The sequence below is a fragment of the Telmatherina bonti genome (genome assembly GCF_933228915.1).
Source record: "Telmatherina bonti genome assembly, chromosome: 11".
Taxonomy (NCBI): domain Eukaryota; kingdom Metazoa; phylum Chordata; class Actinopteri; order Atheriniformes; family Telmatherinidae; genus Telmatherina; species Telmatherina bonti.
In genome coordinates, this window is record NC_136629.1 from 32,721,362 (window position 1) to 32,748,563 (window position 27,202).

The following is a 27,202-nucleotide window of genomic DNA, read 5'->3' on the forward strand; positions in this document are numbered from 1 at the left end:
TGCTTTGTGAGATGCATGCGCATATAAGCTCAAATATTTGTGGTTTGCATCTGTGGGCTTTGTGGCACCTTTTCTAAAATATAGTGTCTGTTTGTGTGTGTGTATGTGTGTACTTGTGTGCTGGGTGAATGGTTTTAATCATTCTTTTGAAGTGGTCTTCATATTGGAGTACAGTGGAACTAATTACACTAATTGTTGGGAATGCAGCTGCTGTAAATATACTGTGAATGGAGTCCCTCCTGTCCTTTTCTTGCTACATATTTCAGTGATTTTTATGAGGCTCCAACCTCATAAACTAAAACCAAAACCCTAAAAAAATATATTCAAACTTCTTATCCTAAAAAAAAAACCCAGCAAGCAAAACAAAAGCTTGGTAGTTAGCCACCCCTGAAATATTAACTTTACCAGCAGAAATACCCATGAATGTCATGTCGAAGAGCTTTGTTAAAGCAGACAGGATGGTGAATAATTCATATAAAACTGTGTTCAAACTGCCTGGCTCTGCTTCATCAGCTGTTGAACCGTGTAGTTGGCTTTGTATGCAAGCAAGATATTACCGCTTTATTTGAACAAGAGACCGAGTGCGCCTTGAATTTTTTTTTTTTTTAAACTTCAAAGAAACAAAACAAATTTATTTTGCATGTTATGACTAGCTGATTTCAGTTTACTGTGCTTTCCCAGATTATTCTTCTGATCTTATGTGTATTTAGTATGATATGATCATCACAGTACAAGAGTAGACACATGTGAGGATCAGACTCTTAGAACCAAATAAAATCTAAGTGGAATCTCAATGTTTATTGCAAAATGTCTAAGCCTTGTTTGTATTCTTCTGTTTTAACGTCTTTTATCGTAATCTGTAAATATGTCTGTGTACAAATATGCACAAATTGTAGTTTAAAAATATGGATTTGGTTCCAGAAGATTCATGGGTTCTGTTTGTCATTCATTCAGTGCTAAATGAGCATGCTTGACTGTGTTTTATGCAAATTAATTAAATATGTGGAGGGTAGAGGCAGAGTACTTTGGCAGAATAATTTTTTCAATTACTATTATTACCATTATGTCAGTGTTTTTATACACACATATTTTGCGTTTCAACTGATCTATTTGGTTAAATGGCCTTTTTATTTAATAACTGAAAATAATCCAAATTTGCTTCTCTAAAATTGATCATGTGCATCTGATTGAGCGTCATGTCTTATGCTGCACACGCCACAGTGAGACTGTCATTCTCTCCTCATATCTACAGTTTATTTTTATTCTTCTTGTGGCAAGATTTAGGTTAGTTTCAGATGTCAAAGGGGTATTTGCAGATCAAGTGTACTAGATTTAGCGAAGCACAGAACTCTACCAAACACCTTACTTAACCACTGCCCGCTACAAGGAAGTAATTTCCAAGCTTCTAATTAGTTATAGATAACTATATTTCTATTATGTAGGTGGTAGATGAGCGGAGAAGAGTTCTGTCAATTAAAAGTAAAACGTAGTCATTTTATTCATCACCAGGAACCTTTCAGCCTTAACAGACAACTTTGTCTTAGTTGTAAAATAATATAAGTAAGATAATTAAGTTAGAATCTTTACATGTGGAGGAAATCTGAGGAAAACATTTTACTCATAAAACTCAAATACCAGAACTGTTCTTCAGTAAGATTTAGAGATTAAATTTACTGTAACAACCTTTGTTATCTCTGACACTTTGTATTGCATTTGTATGCATCTGTTTAGCTTTTTTTTATGTTACCCTATAACAATAAACTCTCAGTTGTAAGTGTCCAACATAGCCTTCATGGTATTTTTATTAGGCAGGGATGGCAGCCTGACAGGCGGACCACCAGTTTGGCCCAGACTGAAATATCTAAACAACCATTTGATGGCCTGCCAGCAAATTTCATATACACAATTATGCTTCCCTCAGGGTGAATTCTAAAAACTGTGGTGACCCTTTCATTCTTTGTGCCGGGGCTCTATGACTAAATAACCTGGAAAACTAATAACACTTCCATCAGCCTCAGCTGTTCTTTGCATTTTGTCCTTTTTAGGAAAGGTTTTGCAGGTTGGCATGCGAACTGAATTCACTCATTTCCATGCTGGCCTTGTCATTGTAACTGCGTAAGCATGCTGGACTTTTACTTTGGTCACGTGGTGTAAGTGTAACATTAACAGCTTGTCTATCAGCGTATACTCTTGGCTTTTATGGCAGTTTATTGTGTCATTCAACCTTCACTTCCTGTCCTGGGTTTTTTTTTTTGTTTGTTTTGTTTTTTATATAACAGAAGACATTTTTGGTTTTGCCAGTAAGTTGTTAAACATGATAATGCAGTAGTCAAACACACTGCTAGTGAAATATTAATATCAGAGGCAGCACTTGCATAGAGCTGAAATCTCGCTCTAATGGACGGCTTTACTTCCACGGCTTCCAAAACAACAAGTTTTGATTTGAATGCTAGATAAATAAAAAAATGTGTTTTTGTTCACGTGTGTTTGGCCTGTAGGTATTTGTACAAGCAAACATGCTCACACACATCCATTCAAACCGGCCTTGGTCTAAATCGCTCTGAGCATTTCCCACCTTGAAGTAGCTTGTTAAAAACCTAGTCAGTCAAAATAACAAGCATCTCAGGCTGTTATGGCATTCTTCTTGTCAGTCCAACAACTATACGCATGGTGCATCTCAAACATGCAACCTAACAGCATACTGTAATACATTTGTACAACAGATGTGAAAAGGTGTCCTGTCAGTTGGGTGAAATGGGCTGTTACTACAAGAGAGGCATGTGAAACTTGTGTGAAAGCTATTTAAAGTCACACTGAAACAGCAGCATTGGAGCTTCTCACTTCCTTAATGCAGTGCGTTTCCTCAAAACCATTGTGATGAAATATAAAGCAATAAGAGAAATGAATATATGTTGTAAGGAAGAGAATGGAAACAGCAAAAGTACAAATAGTTGGAACTGTTCTGTGCTGGATTCTTTTTCTCCCAGTAAATATTAGCAAATCTACCTTAAAATCTAAGATCATGTTTGCAGCACTCTGGCAGCAGTTGTGCTAAAATATAACTATAGCCACATAATGATCTATGAGCGGGAATAAAGTCATAAAACCTGAGGAGAAATGGAGGAATAAATGTGTCCTGTAAAACCCTTTCTCCACAAATCTTACGGGGGCACTTGGAAAACACTTTTCCTATTTCCATACAACTCTTTCCTACTTCAATAAATGGAACTATGTGTAATCTTTGTGGATATTTTTAACTGTCTGTATTTTGTTGCCTTTTTCAGGCCAGGAAGAGGACGGGAGGAAGGTGTTAGTCCTCAGTTACCCCCAGTATTGCCGGTACCGCTCTGTTTTGGCACGGCTCAGAGAACAGCCATCCTCTTTGCTCATAGACCACACGGTGCTGGCACTGGGCGGCATTGCTGCGTTGGGTGGGAGCACGAGGATCCTGTACTGCCGTGACACCTTCGATCACCCCACCCTGCTCCAGTATGAAAGCATCTGTGACGAGTTTGGTGAGTGTGACAGCTTTTTCCTACTTTTCTGTCCTTTAGATAAGTTAAAACATGAGCTTCCCTTTTTACGGTGCATGAAGTGCTGCAGGTTGCCATGCAAAACATCACCGTTGTCATGTCCTGATCTACGAACATCAATGTACTCTTGAAACTCATTCTCATTGTATGGTTCTCAAACTCCCAATTATGCCATTCCGGGTTAGCTGGAGCATTTGTTTGAGTTCTCTTTAAGTGGGAAATTGGGATTTTGGTGAGACTAATGCTTTTCCATTGTGTGAAAATTCAAAAATTGTACTTGAGAGCATTTAAAATTTTAATTGTGTTTGGAGCGCCACTCAAAATTAAAATCTACATAAGGGCTTCAAAGCCAAATACATTAACTGTCCTGTAACAGTTCAATGAAAAAGCCCATTTTTTACTTGAACGTCATAAGTCACAAACTGACTGTGGTTAAAGAGTAACAGTGTTAAAACGACAGATATACATGAAGGTGTTTCAGATGGAAAAAAGTAAACTCACTAGGACTTTGTAGTTGCTTCTCATTTCTAAATTAGGCAAGATGTGTCTACTTTAGCTGTTATGAGAGGTGGAGGAAGTAGTCAGAGCCTGTATATAAAGATAGGTATTAACACCACACACTACGCTGTGATAGTAATATATTAAATTTAAGATATCATTTAAGTACCAGTGAATTTGGAAGCTACAATTAGGGAGATAAATCTGAAATATAAAAAAGGAGGAAATATACTGTATGATGACGATACTGTTGTAAATTGTTACAATTATCACTTCTGAAAAAAATGTGTTTTATTGTAGCAGATTGTTGAAATGGCCTTTATCTTTCTTTTTTTTAAAGACTGTAGACTTATTAATCATTAATCGTCTAATAGTACTTTCTTTTTATTTTTATTATTTTGTTTTGTAAAACTGAAAGTAGTTATAAATGCTTTACAATAACGCAGAGCGAACGGTCACGCCTGTCCACAGTTCAGGTTATTGATAATCATAAAATGTTTACACATAAATCAATAAATGAATCAATAGGCAGAAAATATAAGCAGTAATCAAAAATTATTGTGTTCATCCTCGATAGCTGTGATTTGTATTTGAGTGAAGATCAGAGATTTTTTGGGGCTTAGATCTCACATCATTACAAATTCTATTTGTCACGTTTGCCAAGTAAATCAAGGCCATCTAAACTAAGCACGCTTTTGATCTTTTAAGTTTGTAGAAGAAGAAAAAAGGGCTGAAAGAAAAGCTTAGTGAAGTTCACTCCAAGCCGTTCAGAGTGATTTCCAGTTTAATGATTATTCATCTGTAGAACAATCTGTGTCTTTATGAACAGCTCTAACTGCTGTTCAAACATCCTCATCAGTCACACCTATGAAAAGTATTTAGTTGTTCCTGGGCAGAGTTGTGAAGTGCTGGAACATGTCTATTTACTACTCACTGCACCTTGTCTGACGCTTTTGAATACGCTGATTTTATTAAACCCTAGCTGGTCTAAAACAAAGGCGTAACGTGATTCATCTTCATGCTTCCTCTGCTTGGTAACTCAGCAGCTCTTGTAGTGGCATCGGCATGACGTTCACAGTTACAGCTCCTCTGGTCAGATGTCATTGTTTTACTTTTCCTGTAATTTTGCCACGAGCTAATAGCGTTTTTTTAAGAGAGCAGCGGCAGAGGTGAGAGCAGAAGGGAAAACAGTTTTAGGGATAGGAAAATAAGTTATGAATAGTAACGCTAACATCCTGTGGCTGCTGTTGCTCATTCGCTTGGCTCAATGATGCCATTCCTCTGTGAGCCACATTTAAGCTAAAGGTTTATTTTCATAGCTGCAGGGAATTCTTCTCTTTTTTTCACCCCTTTTGTTTTTTTTTTAAACTCAGGCAGCCAGATTTCTGTTATTCACATGAAGGTTTTCTCAGTTTGAAGCAGACTTTTATTTCTGCTTGAATTGTTGCTTGGAGACTCAGTAGTGATTTGTTTCAAAACAGCAGCGCTAAGTAATTTCCATCACTCTGGCAGGTGAATAAGGCCTCGCGGGCGTCTTACTTACAGGCACAAATGCTCACATGAATGTTTACACATGTGCACTTAGAAACACGCATAGCAGCAGAGCACGGTTCTCCAGCTATTTACAAGCCCCATACAAAGAAAAGAACCAGTCATAAAAGTGGTATTAGTCTTTTATTAGGACAAATAGCTGCTCTGTGGACATGTTGGAAGCAAAGCTTTGAGCTGCTCAGAGTTAAAAAGTTAAAACAAGATCTGTGGAGCAATCTTAGGAATTTTTTGGGCTCCCCCCCCCCCCAATGCTAATTCTGACCTTTTGAATTCAGTCAAATCTGCAGTGGCAGCTGTAATAGCCATGCGTCTTGTCTTGGCTAATTCATGAAAGTGTGTCAAACTACCTCAGGGGGTCCAGAAGAGCAGAGAGGGATCAAGCATAAAAAAAATAAAATAAAAAATATAAAAAAAAAAGGGGGGGGGGGGGGGGGGGGGGGAATGGTATTGCTGAGTGTCAGCATGCCTGATGCTCTGTATTGTGTAAAACGTAGCCAGTAGATGAAAGCCTGGTGAAATCCAGCCTGATTTTGACACGGCGCTACAGTAGTTGCTTGTGCAGCACAGCCATGTTGAGATTTATTATGATATAATTGGCACATGCTGGTTTATTTGTACATCTCTCAATGCTGTTTATCTGGATTTTAGATGAGCAATGAAACACCCACATGCTCTGGCTTCTCTGATTGCTCAAGTTCTTCTGGCTACATTAACAGCAGCTATAAGTGATCCTTTGTTATTCCACTGAACCTTACATTACAGCCGCATCGCCGTCCCTTCCTTCGAACCATCTTGAGTGAAACTACGTCAGTTACGTGATCTTGGGTCCTGTGATCCATATTCATGTTCAGCATCGCTTGTCACCCCAGCAGCTGCTTCCCTCATGGGGAATGACACAGTTTTTGTTTATAATTATCATGCATTCTCTGCCAGGGTGGATTGATTATACCCGTGCTACTTTGTGTCCTCAATTTCATTTCTTGCCAGGAGCGATGTAATATTACCACAGTATAAATATCCAACAGGATATATAAATTGTGTTTTTGACTGCACTGGTACAAATATTTTTTTACTTATCGCATTCTCACTGACTTACAAAATGAAATCAGTCTCTTATATGAACCTTAGAATAACAAAGGTGTGACATATTGCACTGTAATAATATTGGCATTACCGAGGCTTCTCTGCAGTGAATGAAAAAAAGCCTGAAATAGTTTGAGTGGGCTAAACCTTCGCAGTGCTGAATGATGGAAGAAAAACATTTATTTTTTGTAAGCCATTTGCCGTTAGATTGTCCAGTTTTTGCAACAAAGCAATGCTTCAAACCTGCATAAGCAAACCCAGGAAATGGTTTATGATGATGATGATGCGTTCAAAACAAGACGGCCGTTTGTTAAGGAAAATATTACAGGCAACATTTTTCCCATTTTTCTCTGATTCTTTCTGAAGTTCTGCTCCCAGACGTTCCTCTCCCCTCCCTTCCTCCATCTCTCCAGAAACCCAACGCTCCTTACGCGCACAGCTTAAAACAACAGTATTTTGAAAGTTAGTGAGGCAATCATGTTTGAGGCTAAGCTGCCCTTCTCCTCCTCCTCCTCCTCCTCCTCCTCTTGCTCTCTCTCATTTGTCCTATATTCCCCAGGTCTCATTCCTTGGCACAGAAACTATATAGTTCATGATCAGCTCAGTGTGTTTTGTTTGAAATATCTCTCACTCAGAGTTGGTTTGATATTTTATTAAAAAGAAACATTTATGGTTCAATCCGTTAGAATCCTTTTTTTGTAATCCCCTTGAGTGGGAGGAGTATAAAAACAATTTATTGCTTCAGTATATTAACATTGTCCAGATGCACTGATCATAAACAGAATTTTGCGGTCTATTTTTATACTGTGGTTCGTACACGCCACTTTTGTACATCTGTGGCTGAATTCGGCTGCATTTACTAAGATGTTTGTACATGTCTGATTGTAAATGTTACTGGCATCTGTGCTAATCCATGATAGCAGCTTCTCATGTGGTAACTTATCTTCAGACTGAAACGGATACTAAGTATACTTCAGAAGAATAAATAAAACACCTAAAATGGGTAAATATGTTAAAATGTCAAGCCTCCAGGTCGAGATAATATCTTGCAAGCCTGATTGGGTTGGGTCTGCTGCATGAACATACAGCATGATGTCATTGTTTCCACAACTTGAACCACTTTCTTGCTGCTCTTTAAACATGAAATCTGATTAGGTAAAATATGCATATGCCAATATTGTCCCCCGACAGCCCCTTCTGTTAATGTAATAGGCAAATTGCTTGCTAAGCTCATGTTTTCTCATCTCCTGTGCAGATTTGTGTTAACCAACAGCCCATGAATATTTCATTCTCCATATGTTGTGGTATACAGAGGCCATAGAGGAGGATTTTAGAGGAGAAAAGAGCACATGCTGTAGCTGTGTGGTCACATTTCATAATCAGGACATGGACTGTATATAAAAATAAGCTGAACATCTGCTGTAAGGCCACTTACTGTACACACGGCACAACATATTCTCATGTCCTTCTGTTGAATATTTATTTATTTTATGAGGAATACTCAGTTCTAACACGTAGCCCTGAACACAGCCTTAATTTAAGCTTTCTTTCTATGTCATTGCCCTAATAAACCTGGACTGCAGAGGCAGACTCATTGCCACAGCACTGTTTTAACTGAAGCAACCTTGCTTTAGTCACATTGGCATGACTTTCAGGAAGAGTAAGGCAGTCTTTCCAGTTATCCCTATTATGTCATCACCAACTCACAGCTCTGCACATAATGCTTTGCATTGTGACTTATCTAATATTTAGCATTCAGCACAGATAGATAAATAAGCTTTTTCCTGTAGACCAGCATTTCAAAGAGCTAGACCAGTTCAAAGGTTTCTCAGAGGAGCAGCTGATCGATGATGATTGACAAGTAGGGGCGCCCAGGTGTGGCGTGACAGTTCAGCCATTAAAAACTGGATTTATTTATAGAGGTTAGTTTAAAAAATAGATAAATAAATTGTTTTATCCAGTAATATGCAGCCTAAAGGGCTTTCTCTGGGAAATAAGACTGTCCCTGTTTTAGTGTCCTGCTACTGACACGCTACTCTTGACTCTGATAGGTTTCAGATTGTAAAACAAATATTGTGGTTACATAAGACATAACCAGGCAGTAAAGGGCAGTGCTCATTTTAGTGAAGATTCATATGAAATATTTATCTCACGAAGCTCTCTGGCAACAAAATCTAATCTGGTTTAAAGCAGGGACAGCATATTAATAAAGAAACAATTTAAAGACAACATTAAAGATGAATTTTATCACATGACAGGGGATTTAAGCTACATGAGATATGAAAAGTGTTGACTTAAAGCAGAGAAATAGTATTAACACACTTTTCCTATCCTATAGTCCTTTTAATCTTTACTCGAGTAGGAAAATCGCTTCACAGAGAAATAAAAACTGCTTTATACAGGTGATCTAACACAGTGAAACATCCACTCATCATTTTATTTTCACCCTGTCATCACACGTTATTGCATCTGCGAGCAGCAACTGTTTGGAAATCTCTCCCTGTGGCTGCATTTATGGAAGCTCAGACATCCAAGATTTCAGAGTCGTCTTGCCAAACAGGAAACATTTTAAATCAGATCAGTCACATGCGATCGTATTTGTTATGTGTTACTTCTCAGGTTGCAGTTTTCTGTCAACGTATTGTGCAGTAGTCTATGAACGCAGGGGCTTTTTTTTGGGGAGCAAGCTTTCTGACAAAGGCTGTTGGAGCGTCTTTGAATGCACCAGCAAAGAATGATTTCAAACCGGTTCCTACCTGCTATCTAAGTGCCATGAGAAGATAATGCTTACAGAGAATAATAAAGCTGATAATCCTGTAAATAAGCATGCAGACTGAGATAAAAAAAAAAGATGGTAGAGTCCCACTTTGGTGTAATAAAAGAAAACTGATAAACTGCAGTGGATGTTATTAATGACTTTACATTTCGGCTGAGGAGGCCAGCTTGACCTCATTCATAAAGGCTTAAATTATCATTCCATTAATATACTTGTCTAATATTGAGAAAAGCCCATTGGCCAGTGCTGTTTAAATAAAGACTAAATTGACATTAAAGTGTTATACAATCTACTGTTTTCACTAGATTTCAGATGTGAGCTGTGAAACAACTTCTGTCCCTGATAAACTTTACAAAAGAGCAACCCATTGTCAACACGCCTGCATCATCTGTGTAACAGTAAACGCTGTTTACAAAGTCCACCTCCACCAGAGAGTCTGCCATAGAAAAGCATCATGAATGCAGTTCTAGCTGGTTTGGAGGGTTATCTTTCAGCAGGTGGAGGCCTGCTGCAAGTTGCTGTTCCTGAAAAGAGATTGTGTAACTTGCATGATGTCAAAAAAATCCCTCTTGCACTGTTCATACGGCAGCAAAAATTAGGATTATGCTGTATGTGATGGCTGTGGTTGATGTTCCCGGTTTCTTTCCAATCATGTTTGTTGTGACACGTTTGGTAGCTGTTTACACATGTATTGTGTATGTGCTACTTTTTTGTCCGTCCTGCTTTAATTTAAATAAGAAAAAGAAAAGAGTTCAAAGAAAGCAGAGAGCTAATTATGTTTTTCTTATTATTTGTACATTGTGGAATGAACTTCTTAAATCTCCCAAAATAAAATAAAAAAATTAGCATATAAACAAGAAGAAAAAATGGTCAGAAACATAAAAGTATCCATTGGCCTATTTTGTTTTTAGAACGATGATTATTTATAATCACCATGTCATAATGCTGTGTACCTTTTCAAAAATGATAAAGTCCCTATGATTGGGCTCATTGGCTGACTCAATCCCATCAAGTGTAACTAGAGCGTGATCTATTAGAATACATATGTTTTATTGATGTATGGGCTTCGTGTTTATCCTGGCATTCATTTATTTATAGGTCGATGCTGTGATTTTTTTTTCCTCCAGTAATGAATAGGATAAGCCTTGAAGCTTATCCACTGCTCCCTTTCATCTCTCCCTCCCTCTTTCCTCCCCCCTTTCTCTCCCTCCCTCCCTCCCTCTGTCTATCCCTCTCACTTCCTCCAAAAGCCAAATTGAAATACTGTATTTTTTAAAGCCCCAGTCCCACTGAGTTGTTGCAGCAGTCTGTCAGTGCAAATGATGTGGAAGCGTTTGAAGGTTATCCCGTTTTTAGCAAATCCTCCACATTATGTAACTATGACTGTTTTACATGTGGCACTCTTGGAATAACACTGCGTGCATGTGTGTGCGAGTGTGTGTGTATGTGGGACAGTCCCTCTGCGTGCTCTTAACATTTCTTTGCAAAATGGGATTTATTTTTTAATTTCCTCTCCTGGAACAATGGCCATTAAGAGCTACTTGCCAACACTTGGACACAGGGAAAAGCTGAAGTGACTTGTTCACTTGTCAGATATTTACAGCTCGTATTGTGTCGTGTAGTCGCTTTCTTTCAGTCCTGACGGGGGAAAATACTATTCTGACTTACTGCAGTGTGAATACACAGAACCATTGTCGTTTGTTGGACCTCAGCCAACACCAAAGCATTTTTTTCTTCTGTAATTACACTCTGTAAGTGTACGTGTGTGTGTGTGTGTGTGTCATCTGATAAAAAACTGAGCGATATTATTCAGTTGGCCAGGGTCAGAGGTCGTTGCATTTGTCAGTGTGTGTCAGTCAGTGGAACTGGGTTAAGATTAAACCGAGGCATGTCTCAAATGTGATGCGTGTTAATAAGTGCTTAACAGGCGAGGCTACCATCATGAGGCAATCACATGAGGTGGATAGAAGCAAAGAAACATGGACAATGGATGAAGGAATCGAAAGAGAAAAGCGCCATTCCAGGGAATGATTTCAGCTTATTTTGGCTGCAAATTAAGCTTGTGAAATTTCCCTTGTAAAACATGTAACACTGTAACATAATTTCCTATTTACTTTGCAAATGGAAAGCTTGAGTCGACAGCCTTTATGAGTTTGTGCTGTGCTAAAGTACACACATTCACACCCCTGTAGAAACACACGCCCCGATGAATCCGATGAGAATGATTTCATAATCCATCGCAATAATAAACTTCTTTGAACTGTTTAATTGGCTCTTCCTGGAATGACACGGCTTCGCTTCATTCGATCTGATGAAAGAGTAATGTTGCTTCTCCCCAGGGGGAGCATGCACAACAGTGCACAAATAATGAATTAAGAACACTACTCTTTTCTTTTTTTTTTTTCTTTTTCGACGAACGACTGCTATAATAAAGCAGGAAAAATTCATAGTACATTAACACTGCTTTCCCTTGAATTGCTTTCATGTTTACTTGCTTCTGTATCTAATTTTCAGAGCTTGTTTTAAGTAAAAATAATCCTGGTATGGTAATGGATTGCGGCCACATGGAAATTGATTGTCATCTGAAAGCGCTATTGTCGGCAGAAACGTTTGGAAACGTTCCAGAGAGCATTCCTCGTGTGTGATTCTGTGAGAAGTCACACTTACTGTACACTGTTCTGGACACGAGTAGCCTGTAAGGCAAGCATTGACTCTTGATTTAAAGGCATGTGGTCTATGCAAAAGATAAAATGAAGTAGGTTATGCAAAGAGGGAGAAAGAAATATGTAAAACTGAAACTGACAGCCATGATGGTTTGAAAGAATGTCCTCTTTTCTTGGCTGAGGAATATTAGCAATGACAGTCTGAATGGAGGGTCTGTGTACAGCAACAGTATGGTCACAGAAATGAGCTCATTACTGGCGAATGCATTATGTATGTGCACACATACACACATCTATCTTGTTATATTACTATGATGAAAATATTCCATCTAGATCTCCATCTGCTAATTGTAACCACTAACATGCAAGAACCTGAAGGCAAGGAAATCAGTGTAAAACCAAAACCCATAACCTCAGCTGAAATTACCCTCAATTCTGTCCCTCTTTCACTAGTACGGCTTGGCAGTAAATACTTAACGCACTTACACATAACAAACACACACACACACACACACACACACACACACACACACACACACACACACACACACACTGAAGCACAAACAGTGCTCATGGCTGAGAGGAGCTGAAAGGACGATTTACATGATTCTCTAAGTGCGAGATAAAAATATGGGAGAGTATTTTTAATGTCCTGGTAAACACACACTCGTTGGGATGTGGGCTTGTCTCCATGGCAACACTAGTCGAAGCATGCCCGTCCTAGCGCTTTTGACAGTTTCTCCTGATGATGATTGATAATTACTACCTGACTTGTTGTCTCCGTTTCCACAAACATATGGTGGGAGCTGCCCTCTGCCGTATATCTGCCAAAATGTTCCCTTTTCTGATAATAGCTTTTTAATGTTGCGTTTTGTTGTGCATGCACAGCAACTTACCCCTCCCACCCAGCCATAAACATGCACACACACACACACACACACACACACACATGCACACCCCGATATGCACACCCCTCCCAACCTCACCCCTTTGTAATTACATTTGCTGCCGCTCACATAGTTATTACAGAAAGGAAAGAGAAATAGATAGGAGAAGCAGGAGAGTGGGAGAAAGTCAAAAATAGGTGGAGGAAAAGGGGGGGTCAGAATTGATTTCACTTTCAATGGATGTGTTCATTCCAGTGCTGCAGGATTTAAATTTGACAAATAGTCAGGATTAACACAAAAAAAGAGCATTTTTTTACACCATAGTCACATATTAGGATATAAACACCCAGTAATAGCCCGTGTGGTGGGCTGTAGTTTGAAATGGCAAACAAGTCTCTTTATTCCACATCCATGCTGACATTTTTCTTTTTCAGTATTATGCAGTGTTTTTGCATGCATAAATCTGATATGCATGCAAACACATATTCACAGGGGCCATAGAAGAGGACATCAATCTATAAACATGATTTATCTACTGCACACTATCAAGCAAGGCATTAGCATAGACCCTCACTGGTAGATCTTATTATCGGACTGTGAGCTGAAGGCTAAAGCTAAAACTTCAGACCTGATCAGCATTTTAAACCTTAGATAAACTCAAAGTAAAGACTGCAATGAATCAATACTTGTGCTTAGTTCACGCTAAGTTGCACCTGCAAGCACAACATAACTGAAGTAGTTGAATTTATGCAGTTTTTTTTTAAATTATTATTATTACTATTATTGATTTTTTTTTTCCTATTCATTTCATGGCCTGTTTGACCTCTGCTTTTAAGGAAAATATTATTACACACTTCCTGTCAAAGAAATTTACTAGCCGCAAGTATTGCAACTTTACACATTTGTAGTTGTGGATCTGTTTTTAACCTATATCCCATTGGTCAAACAAAATATGCGGCGCACCTGCAGCAGGCATCAGCAAAACGCTCCGTGCAAACCGAAGTCACTTCTAATACTGTGTGACTGAGGTCTGCCAGAGGCTATGGCAACAGACAGGCTCTGTGAAGGAGATAATGATGCATACACACACTGCTGTCAGTCAGCCAGCTGAAGGGAATCGTCTTTGAGGAAAATAAAAACAGACTGTAACCAATATAATGCAGCGTTTGTATAGGAAATGATAGGTTTGGGAAATAGAGTGGAACAGGATGTCAGAGTTGTTGCAACAAGGAGAAGGGATCTAGTGGGAGTCTGAAAACCAGGGATTTTCATTTTTGCAGTGTCAGTAAGTATTTATACATCCATACTGAACACACGCATGGTGCACATTAACAAAGAACATTTGATTAAAGGATAAAAAAAAACACATTTGTTTCTGGAGCCACTCATCACAACCAACCTCACAGATAGTTTTGGTTTTATTTGTTCAAGGGATTCTGTCTCCACCTCATTATGGCGGAGGTTAATGGAATCTGGTTTGTGGTGCTTGTGGCATTAAGAGATGACTGTTTTCCAGAAACATCCTCGCAACTCTGGATAATCTAAAGACAAATGGTGAAATGAGTTCTTTTGGAGAAAGTTCCAACAGGAATGTCAGTATTTCCACATTACTTTTAATCAAATAACGATGTGAAATATCAATGAGGATTCATTTAGTGGAAAACTAAATCACCTGACTTTATTAGTTCTGGTGCAAAAAGCATTAATAAACCCATTTTCTACTTTCTGCGTAGGAATAGACAATGTGGCAAGTAGAAGGCAAACACTCTGTAGCATTTCAATAGCCGTCTTATTTTCCATAGAGACTCAATATTTGACATAGAAATAAGACTCGGGATGAATGCTAATGCTGCCTATTGTTTGCTGGATGCGAACAAAGGCATCTGTTTTTCCAATTTTCCTCTAACAATTTTATAAGGTCATTTTTGTATTTTCAGCTTGTTCCACTGCCTCTCAAACAACAGGTAGTGCAATTTTCGAAGTAATTTGTCTATTCAGAGATCATCAAAAGCAAACTTGAATTCATATTGAATTTCATATATCTGAGACAGATATATGAAAATTGAGATGTGAACAAAAAACAGCAATAATGGGCTTTGCTTTCGTGTGTGTGTAATTTGGATGAACTTGCTCTTTCGAAGGCAGAAGAAGAGTCAGTCGGGGGTCTGTGCAGTTAGAAAGAAGAACCTGTATACAAGAAACAGTTGGCGACCTGCAGATGAGTTGGCTGCACCTCGGGGGACTGTTGTTAGACCTCTTTTAGTAACAAGCTGGACTAATCCCTGCCTTTTACTCAGCCACGTGCTCAAACAGGCTTGTATTACCGTGATTTTCTGTGTCAGTGGTCAGAACACAAGTTCCCAAAGCATGCAGGTTTTTTTTCATTCAAGCACACAAACTCAGAGCACCAGTGAAAAATTTAATTCATCGTTGTTGAAAGCTGGAAAAACTCGACTGTGTTTGTGTAATAATAGATACAGTATCTATTATCAAACCCCAGAAACAGCCAGATGTATTCTCCCTCATTAAATTCAGAATAGCTCTCAGGCACTGCAGCATAAAAATATCCTCTCATGTTGCAGTTGCGTTGATGGGCGAAAACAGTCATGAAAATCTGTCAGTAATATTGATGTTAAATCCCCCTGAGGTTGACCAAATTTCATTCGCTGTACTCTTAGATCTTGCTGGGAAATGTTTTACAGTTTAATCAATGATAATCGTCATCTGTATATTTATGAGAATTTAATTAACACTCGTATCATCTATCAACCTACGGAGGTTTTCATGATTAATAATAAACAGTGTACTGTGTCCACCCACAAGCTCTGTGGGCACATTGTGCAATTTTTTCATGATTGCAGTGATAAAGATGCTTGAAGTATGACTGTACAGTTCTTTTTGTGGTGTCAGTGTGTCTCAGATGACACTTTGCTGGAATGTGCCTAAAGCACAGGAACAGACATTATAAGCTTTTTGAAAACAGCTTGTAATAGTATGAGCAATGCGATGGTGGCCACAATCCATCACAGCCAACTTAACATAGAAAAAAGTTACAGGATAAAGTTTTTTCTGTCAATCAAAGGGGACAACACACCAAAATTATACCCAATTTATTTCTTCATGTTAACTAACTCACTGTCTTGGTGACCGCACTTCACACTGATTTGGAAAACAGATCTGAAAGATTATTTTACAACTTCATTGTGCTTGATTGATTTCTACTAATATATTTTGCTTGTTAGATGGATTTGTTGGAGTTTTTATCATTATTATTCTTTAAAAGAAGAATGTTAAATGGTTATAGTTGTAAAAACTTTTAGACTCATATTTGAGGAAGTATTTGATGGAAGATTTGGAAACAGCTTTGCTGATCACATCTGACGTAGCAGAGACTGAAATTGTTTGACTGACTCACCGTTTCCAGTCTGAGCTGGCAAACAATGAACCTCTTCACAAAGATCATCTAATCTTCTGGATTTCCCCAGTTATTAAAGCAGCTCCTGGATTTTCCTCTAATTGATGTCCACCGCAGTTGTTGTTATCCATTCCTCGGTGAGATTTGCTTCCTGCTCAGACAACTGAATTACAACTAGCAACACTGCTTGTACTGTTACCCTCTGGGAAATATGTCTAAATATTTTTTCCCCAGTTTTTGAAAGATCTATTCGGATTTGCTTTGCCAGTGAATAAAAACCTGACTGTACATTTTTTTCTGTAAATAATTTAAACCAGTATGAATCCATCACCAGGATTTTATATTAAATTACCCTTGTGCCTTAAGATAATGTATATTGTTTTTCTGCACCTACATTTTTATGCAGGAGCACTCAGTAAGGGAACATCCACCACAAAGCCTTTTATTCTTTCCATTTTAGAGAAAGAGGTCCAGATCTGATATGAAGGAGCGCCACCTCTGCATCATTTCAATAAATTCAATATAGTAATTTTTGCATAGGCAAACAGAGACCAGTGATCATTTACCTCTGCTCTGGTTCTCATCTTTGAGGAATCGTGAAAGAATATCTGAATCTCCCTCTAATATTACTAAGAGCGCCTGGTAATAATTAAAGCCAACTTTGATTGATTTATGAACAAGCATTTTTATGAACTCTTCTCCTCCTTTGTTGGATTTTATTAGCTGGACAGTAGGAGAACACACTAGAAAGAGATTTAAGCGAATCTTTCAAAGTGAAACATAAAATGAAGTTTTGAACACCCAGTGGAAATTTACTCCTTCTGTAAAGTAATATCCTCTGAATCCTGATTTATAGCCAATTTAATAGGCAAATCTTTCATTAAAAGTCTGGTAAGTAAGCCATTTAAGGTGTCGGGTTTTAAACTCTTTCTCGTCCTATGGCGTTAAGTTTGATTTGGATTTGGTGTGTGCATGTTTATGGTCATGCCAATAAAGCTTTCTGAGCAGAACTGACAACTTTCTGATCTGAATACCAAATAATATGCGTCATAAAGCCGACAAAACAAGATCAAACGCTGTATTTACTCAGAAGTGAGCTGAAGAAAGAAACATCATCTCAAATGTTTTTCTCACAGGAATTGGCTCCTGAATTTGCGGTCAGACACATGCAATCTTTGAGCAGAAACACTTGAAATCCCTCCAACCTCTTGGTTGTTTGATGTATAGTGAAGACACGTCGTCGCCTGTCACTGCCGGCTGTGGAATCAGTCATTGCTCCTTCTTTATATTCTCTCCTGTACTGTTGCTTTGCTGCTTTGGAGCGCCCCTTGTCACCTCATTGTGCCTCCAGTGGAGTTTAAATGTTCTACCAAAGTGTGGTATCACTTCATTGATCACACATTTAATGCTCTGCTGCTTTTCAGATTAAACTTTATGCTTCATGAGCTGTCTCACAAGGTGTTTGGTATCAAGTTTTCCCATGTATTATTCATTAGTTATTAATTATTTGGGTTGGATTCTGACAGGTGCTATTGGTATTCCTTATGAATCATGTTCAGTTTTATTTTATTCAGGGTGACACAGCTCTGCTTCTGTTTTCCAGTGAAAAAGTTGTATTATGTTCTCATATTTGTGATGACTGCTCGCTGAGTTTAAGTGCTGTCTGCTTCAGCTTTATGTTTTATGACTTGCTGTAAATTTCCAATGTTGTAACCCTGTATGTCAGACTTGAATGACCTTCTTTGTGTATGCGTCGGCGTATTCACAGGTACAGTTTCATTTACAAATACCTCCTGTGGGAGGATTCCTTCTCACTGTATGCAGTTGCATACGGTGTTGTGTCTCTCCTGAGGGGATGGACATTGCAGGATGTTTTAAAGATGACTTTACAGCATGTTGGGTTTAAGATCTTTATATCCTCCCCCCTTTCATTGTGTGACTCATAAGGGACTTTTTGATCTCAAATTGACTTTGTGTATCTCTCTTTGAGAGTTTACTTTAATGTGAAAGAACTTGGATGTAATTTTAGTTATCAGTATCACTATGTTGCTTAACATACTCACAGGATGATGCTATGTTTGCTCTAAATATCAGATTTGCCTAATCAACAACATGTTCAGTCACGGATTTGGTTTTGTCTCCTGTCTTTTCTCTCTCATATAAAACATTTCTAATCGGGGGAGTGTATTTTCAATTTCAAAATTGTACTATATTGCACCGTATTCTGTTCTTTCTTTCCTGAGGGACGTTATGTGCTGTTCAGACAAGAATATGTATTGCAACATGAATGTTACCTTTGGCTGCAGGCTATGCTCGTAATTGTTGAGTGGGTGTCAGGCCTTTAGTGAATTTGCAACCAAGTGAGACAACAAAATTTGTCAAAACATGTTTTTCATCTACCGCTGCTAGTCATAGTCATGCCTCACTCATCCTCCTTCACCCCTTTGTTTGAACTTGGACCTCTTTATGGTGAGAGGAAGTTGACTTTAAACTGTAAAATTAAGTTTGCATGTGGACGTGAGTGGGAGTTCTGCTTCAAGAAAATGCAGATAGGACATTTTTCCTCTACTCAGTCATTCTGCCACAGCTTGGGTGGGTTTTAACAGCTTACAGTTTTTTTTTTCCCCCCAATATGTAAAGACTTTAAATTAATGTGTAACTTCTGTGGTTTTATATATAGAACTTGGCAGTTTTGTAATCTGCTGGTTGATCAGTGTTGCTGTGTCATTAGCAACTTTGACACTGTAGTATTTCTCAACATCTCTTACAAGTGATCTATTTCAGCTTGACCTTTGAAAATGCCATAAAATGAATGATCAACACTCACAACAGCCACTCCGCTCATCTGCTTAATGTGATTTTACAGAAGATTGTAAATTATCAAATCGTCTAAGTCTACACCATGCAAAGGAGGAAGGAGGGGGTTTTAGTTGTTTAACTATTTTAGCTTTATGATGTTGGCAGATTAACAACCGATAAATATAGGAGCAAGTGCTGATTGAAGAGGCTAAGCAGTTCAGCAGGGCACAGTCGCCATGACAACTTCATCTTCGATTGGAGGCACTGATGTACTGTTTTTGCAGTGGTCCTCTCTAGATAATATTTTCGAGAACATCACAGAGTTGCAGCACCAAATTTGGGGTCGACGCATAAAAGAACTGCTGAGATATTACCTCACTTCCTGTTTAGCGGCTTTGTTTCTAGTTTCTGTTCCATTTTCAGTGCAGAATATATAAAAATACTCCATCTGAAGGCTATTAACATCAGTTTTGTGGAAAAAGAGGAAACAAAGCTACTTTTAAATTAATCTCACGGGGGTGAACACATCAGATTGTCACCAGAAACTGACTTTTCATGGCTTTGGGGGTTCTGACATCACTGCAAATCACAAGAACTACCTGTTTTGTTTAGGAAGAGCTTTACCTGAAAGAAAAAAAGCCTAAGATGCTCTTAAGTGGTAGCTACACTGATAGCCACTTGAATTCTTTGAATGCTGAGGAAACAACGTTCCTTGCATCCTCTGTCATCTGAACATACAGTGACACAGCTGTCACAAAATTCAAAGTGGCACTGACTTGTTTTCATGCTGAACTGGATGTAGACGGATAAAAAAAAAAGACATATGAATAACTAGTACATAGTATAATCAATTTAGTTCACTTTCACAGCCTTTTTTTTCATATGATTATCCACATTTTGACAGCACATATAAAACAATAGCGTAAGAATGCACACGGTGATGTCTTTCAGTCATGTGCAAAGTGGCTGTTATGAGTGTTGATCATTCATTTTATGGCATTTTCAAAGGTCAAGCTCAGATAGATAACTTATAAGAGTTGTTGAGAAATACTAGTGTCAGAGTTGCTAATGACATAATATCTGTAGTTGTTGTTGGAATTCGCTGGCGATCTGACCGAACCAGTTAACCATCCTTTGATTCATAATGCCAGCGTGGCTAAAATAAGAAACCATTACCCACATCTTTGGTTGTGGCTATGTGTGAGTTTTACTGTGCCAAAAGTGCCAAATGAAAGGATGAGTTGGCTGCTAATCTGCTTAAGTACATCAAAGTATTTTTAGATCCCCAAGCGTATAATTTCACTTTGCCAGACAGATGTAAAAACATGCAGCCTATCAGCACAATCACATGTTCGCTAAATGTAAAAGGGATTTTTTTTTTTAAAATCACGTTATTGTTCATTAAACAAATACATACTGAGTATTATGATGTTGGACATCCATCGGTTAAATTCTCCAGTAGCCTTTATGTACCTCTGTATTCCCAGCAGCATTTCAGTCAATCAGTCCATTTTGTTGGTTCCCTGTGGCTCTTCTCTGTTGAAGCATAGAACCATCAGAACCCTTCCTGAGCTGTCTCTAATGAGTTTTTCCATTATCACTGACATCAACCAAATGCCATTACTTCTGTATTTAATTTAATCTGAGGGGGTGAAATTATTAAACAGGGCCTTGTTTTAAAGCTAATAAGAGCTGAGAGCGTTTGGCGTCATCCAGAGAGCAAGTTGTCATCCTGTGCATCTCACTGCTGAAGTCACTGTGACTTCCATTGCTCTTTGACGAGACATGATGGACTCACACCCCGGGGGAATACCCCTTACCTGCGTATATCTGTGTGTGTGTGTGTGTGTGTGTCTGCATGCATGTGGCCTCACCTTCGTCTAGAATGCTGTTCACCAGAACATTTCATCCTAATAAAAGCAGTGTGTGTGTGTGCATGATCTTATTTTATTATTATTTTTAGCTAAGTGTGTGTGTGTTTTAGTAGTGTGCCTTTGGGGCTCTATGAAGGCCCAGGAGCCCTGTGGCCACAGCAAGGCGTGTTTCCAAGTCATGCTAGTGCCCTAGATAAGCAGAAAGCTACCGACTGAGCCAATAACCAACTCAATGGTAAGCAAAACGACATGCAGAAGCTTGTCTATCCTCCATGTTCAGTGTATGTGTCTGTTAGGCCTGTTTTCCGCTCCTAGAGGGAAGAAACATGCATTCTTAAATTATCTCTTTCTTTTCTAGTGCATTGACAAAAAGCACTTAATGCCCACAGAGTGGTAAAAATACCACTTCTCTCAGGGTGCTGTAGAGTCATTGTCTTGTGATGTTAGCTTTGTTTTCCAACAGTATATAAATGTCTGCGTTTCCATTTAGAAAAAAAAGAAAAATCAATCTGCCGTCAGCCTGTGTTTGACTTTCTTGGTGTTATTCTAAAGCCGATGACTCCTCCCTTATGCAACACGGCCATGTGGAGAACAGATCAGCACGTCTTCTGCGGCACAAAAAGATTGCCTCCACTTGACCTTCCATGCCTGTTAGTGTATGTCTACAGGAGAATACCTGAATGCATCATTTAACCCTAGTTCACTGTAACATCTAGCTGGGTTTGTTTAAATGTGCTCAGGTTGTACTGTGTTGCTACTCCAGTGAATATCAGCTCACTCAGTTCTGGCACAGTGCTTCATGCAGCAGTGTTTTGCTGTAATTGCAGCATTTTCTTACGCAGCAGTATTTGACCTGATGAAAAATGTAAACAGACAGGCAGGTTATGTAACTGAGTGTAGGGTGTCGGGGGGAGTGGGGGGTTGTTAGTGATTGGACTAAAAACAGAACCGCACTCAGAGAGTGACCTCACTCAGATGAGAATCTCAAGTCAAACCAGTAAGCAAATTGGTCTTCAAATGTTTGTCTTATTTGGAAGACTACATATGCTTTCAATGTACAAGGAGCCCCATAGATGTGGCATGTAGTCTCAATAAGTTCTTTTATTAAATTTTCATGTTCATTTTCTTTCCTTTTTTCAACCAGTACTCTGAGCTTTGTAAAAGGATTGATCTACAAGTGCTTTAGATATTTTTTTACTCATGTATAACATAAATAGACAAAATAATTTATGTGATTTCAGAGACTTTATGAGTGATTATCAGAAAAAGGGAAGCAGAGTGAGCAGTAAAATGAGAAAACAGTGGAGGGAGGGACACACCCAGTGCTTTCTAAGCAAAGATTACAGTGTTGAAAACTTGTTTTTTCACTGCCAAAGAGATGACAAATGCACAACAAATGTCCTTGGAATTTTCCCTGAGCTGTTTTTCCAAAGTGTAGGGGTTGTGAAAATAACAAAATGAAGTGATATGCTGCAAAGTCAGGAATGTTTTACCCTTTTAATGACTCCAAGTTTTACTCTGCCCTTGTGTTATTGTAACATTTTTCTTTATGGGATTTTGATCTGACAAAAATAATCACAGTTCTTTTGGCAGTGAACAACCTTGGATAGGATTTAATTGTCATTGCGGGTGGAAAGAAAAGAATGTTGACACTGAGAAATACGTGACTGAACTAAGATTATTTGAAGTTTCTCTCTTTTTCTTTCTGTTTCTGTCATTTTGAGCTTATCTCTGTTTGTGTTGCTGTGTTCAGGCAAGGCACTCTGCCAAGAAGTTACATTACAATCGCTAGTTGACATAAACGTGGGTGTACAAAGGACTTGGAAGGTTTAAATACTTTATTGTGTATGTAATGTGAACTGAGCAATTATATCTGCCAGCCTTTCAAACAATGAGCTCCTATCAGGAAGGTTCATGTGTTTTTAATTAACTGCGTTGAGCTTTAAGACATGAACAGACCAACCAGAGCAAACCAGAAATAGAGGCATGGTGATGAGTGATTCTGAAGGGCGCCTAATTTTTTTTTTTATGATTTAGATAATAAGAGAAAATTTTCTAGATGTTAAAGTAAGAAACACACACACACACACACATTTTTAGTTTTTGAGGCATGTGTGTAAAATATTTCTCTTCCCTTTTGTGGGTTTGTTGGTCAACCGGCATCTGTCATTTGCATTATTTCACTAAATGCCTGACTGGCTTGACGCTCTCATATGTAGTCTCAAAAATACATCTGTCAGAATTTAAATGCAGTTTCTCTTTTAGGCTCAGAGGGAACTTGAGGATCATGTTTACTAGCACATTGGAACAATTTGGCAGGCTGTTACCCCATTCAGCACAATGTTGCACTAATCCAGTTTAGAAATAATTAGCTACAGGCTAGCAGGCCTGTGAAATTCCTTTCCCTGGTTGTAAATGTTCCTGTCATAACCTCCGTTCTTCTCGGCGAAAAGTCAACACTGCCTGGCAGGGAATTTGTTTCAATTCAGTGTTGTAGAATATATATTATATTCAGGTAAAAACGCTACATGTTACCTACTACGTGGTGAAAATAACTCATTGCTGCATGAGTTGACATATTTCCAGCTTAAATGGGTGAATCTTACTCACCGTGTCCTCTTCCCTCAGCTCCCAACCTGAAGGGGCGACCTCGGAAGAAGAAGCTGTCCATCTCTCAGAGGAGGGACTCCCAGGGTCAGGCTCAGGGTCAGGGCTTGTCGGGGTCGAGCCAGAGTTCAACAGCTGTGGCAGCGCAAGACCCCTCAAGCCCAGAGAGCAAAATCACGACCAAGGTGAGATTACATGAGCTAGACAAAAAAAAAAAAAAAAGAAATAATATGCAACAAACCTTTACTGATCCTGTAGGGGGAATCTCACATTACTGCAGTAACACAGGCTAAAAGAGAAAAAAGCAAAACACCCACATTAGTTAATTATGCATAAATTTAGCCTAATGTGAGAAGCAGTACTCATAAAAGTTTGTCAACAAAGAAAACTACATCATATGAGGAGTATTATGCAGTAATATTCGTGCACTCACTTTGCCTTAAAGGCTTAGCTTGTGTTGCTAACCAACAGCTTTCCAGGTCATCATTTGTTATCTCCTGTTGCAAAACAAGCCTGCTGCATTTCACTTCTCCAAACAATACAATGTGACCTACACAGCAGTGGTGTAGTGCAGTGTAACAATCTGTGCACGCAGAGAAAACATGTGACTGTGAAGGCCACATGTTACACAAAGGAGTGACATAATTTGACTTAGGTGCAGTGACAGTGACAAGCTGTAACCAGGGAATGCTTGGTATTTGTGATTGTTTTGAAGCATTTGCTTATGGTTTCTGTGGATTGATCTGTAATACAAGACAATAAAACTTGTTTTTGTCTGACTCATTTCATAGTTGATTGATTAGGCTGGATAGCATCTGTTATAGCAGCACTCTCTTTGTCTGTGTGTGCCTCCAAACCCACAATGGTCTTTTAAACAAGCACAACATGATCCCATGTTAGAGAACAAGATGATTATCTTTTTTTTTTGTTTGCTCTATAGTTTCCATCAGCAGGAAGCAGAAGAATTACTCAGCTGCTCCTCAGATTGTATTAGTTAATGAAAAAAGACAGCTGAACTCTTTAGTCTGTGTTAAAAACATCACTCTGTCTTTGTCACAGTTTTTTTTCCTGTTATCTATTTATTGTCTGACACTTGTTGCAATATACCAATGATCTTCCTTAAAACGCCTTCCCAGCTGTTGTTCCTGTGACCTTGTACAGTTGAGTCAATAGCAGCATTTCTCTCAAAGCTCAAGTCAAACTTATCTGTGCCTAATCTGTGATGACAAGGCAAGCTGCTCCATTGATAATCAATGAGCTGCTGTCCTCTGTGGACACTAAGAATATTTGTTTACGCTTAAACCCAAACTCATCTCATACAATCTGTCTGACCTCGTTTGAAAAAAAAAAAAGAAAAAAAAAAAAGGCTTTGTCAAGATTTCAGTTTTTCCTCCATGTGCTCCGACTCTGCAGGTCAAACCCAACCACAAAACGGTACCCAATGGAAAAATAACCGCCCCAGCCAAACAGAAGGCCACCGGCCTCGGCAAGAAATCTTCCACTGAGGAGAAGGACAGAGAAAAGGAGCGGGAAAAGGAGGAGAGGAGCGAAAGAAGGGAGGAGAAGAGAGAAGAGGAAGCATCAGAGGAGAGCCGAGCGGAGGAGCAGGCTTTCTTAGTGGCGCTCTACAACTACATGAAAGACAGAGACACGCCCATAGAGAGGATCCCCTTCCTTGGCTTCAAACAGAGTGAGTAGCACAATTTATTCTCCTGTTCCCTCACACACAACATTTCTACAAAGGAGCGCTCTACTGTAGATGCAGTAGTAAAGTTTGTGTGGGTAGATTTTAATCGGGGTTATTTGGAAAATTTAGGTCATAACATTGCCGGTGGGGAAGGTTAGCAAGCTGAGCGGAGATTAAAAACAATCAGAGCCAAGAAAAAAAGAGAAAAAAAAAAAAAAACACCTGTTGGAGTAAACACATTATTTCCAAACCTAAAACATCTCATAGCTTCATGGAGAAATGAAAGAAAAGAATATGTTTCAAATCACTGTTTAAACATCAGAGTGAAACTGCACTTTGTAAGTCCTTTAAAATGGTAAACAGGCAGTGGGAAAAACCCTCTGTGTGGATTTTAATCAGCATCACTAACTGCATGTTAACTATACTGCCCCCGTGGTGTGATCAAATGAAAAGCAAGTATCTGCTTTTCAGTCTTGTCAGGCAGACTTCGTCCCTCTCCATCCAGAATATGAGACTCTTAGGGGAGGAAATGGAGATGGCTGCCAGTTACTACAGACGCTATGGTGAAAATCTCAAAAACTCCACAGCTGTTCAAGAATAAAAAAAACCCATAATCAGTTTGTGGTAATATAAACTAAAAGAAATAACAGTCTGGGTAGAGAAACATTGCACCCAGCAGTCTGTAAAAGACTCGGGAGGCTTCCTGTCAGAGCACATTTTGCCTATCTTTCATATGAGTAGAAAAATATCTTCTCACACTTGTCAAAGGGTTTTCCTATGAAGGCCAAGAACGTCCTTTAACAGTGTTGAAGAACATCACATGTATGGGAAACACGTCTGCCCAAGATGAAAGATCTGTAATATAGGTCGGATGCTTAGCTTGCACTCGGAGTGCACGGAGCAAAGAAGAGAAGCACACACACAAACATCATAAAGGGAGCACTCTGGTCTCTTGAAACTGAAAGTGTGTTTATTTGATATGTTTGATCTCGAGGCAAGACACATGAGAACATGGGCTCTCATCTCCAACTGTGTGTGTGTGGGTTTTTTTTAAATTTAGTGCTTTCTTGAGTCTTTATTCAAAGAAGAAACTCACTTTTGAATTCATGTCAAAGGAACCGAATAGGATTTAGCCATTCAGATCAGAACGTAAAACGACAACTCCAGCAAATTAACGAGAACCAGGAGAGGGAAGGAGATGTCTATTGAATGTACCAGTGACAGTTTATGGCATGGTAAAACTCATTACTCGAAACTATTACATAAAGGTAAGCTGTGGTCGCCTCGACTGCTAACCTCACCGCAGTATTTTGACAGTCCTGTTATCTTGGCTGCCGACATGTTGTAGCTTAAATAGGTCGTTGTGGTTGTAGGAGAGAGAGGGAGAGAGAGACAGCTGGAGAATTATATGCCCAACATGCTTTACTTTAAGTTGGCATTTTTGTGTTTGAGCTGAGAATAAAGTCGAGGTCTGTGCGCCAACTGTTTTACATACAGTGCATGCTTTGAATCTCAAAACCAGACACATCATAAGCAAGGCCCTCATTAAATGGTGAAATCATGCTGTTTAAACTCCGTCCTTGGCAGCGAGCACACATCAGCACATGTAAAGAGGAGGGGGAAAAAAAAGAAAAACACATCATAATTAATACAAACCCTTAGATGTAATCAGCCGCTGTTTTCATATTCTTCCCTTTAAGCTCAGTACAAATGCATTAAAGGATCAAAGAACCCACTTTCCTGTAATGGAAATTGAAATTATGTTATTTTAGTTGTATTTGAGAATTAATCTTTTTTATGAAGTTCTTTGGAGTTACACATAGCAACAG

General features: G+C 38.8%; 1 protein-coding gene across 1 annotated transcript in view; it reads left to right on the forward strand.

Annotated features, from left to right (window-relative positions):
• The window catches only part of arid5b (AT-rich interaction domain 5B), a gene marked incomplete at both ends in the record, with an annotated part of 73,865 nt that overhangs the window by 32,066 nt on the left and 14,597 nt on the right, over positions 1 to 27,202 (forward strand). The window contains 3 exons of the mRNA XM_079249405.1: positions 3,285 to 3,515; positions 23,708 to 23,871; positions 25,100 to 25,376. Coding sequence (XP_079105531.1) covers positions 3,285 to 3,515; positions 23,708 to 23,871; positions 25,100 to 25,376 — 672 coding nt within the window. The remainder of the gene's footprint in view (positions 1 to 3,284; positions 3,516 to 23,707; positions 23,872 to 25,099; positions 25,377 to 27,202) is intronic.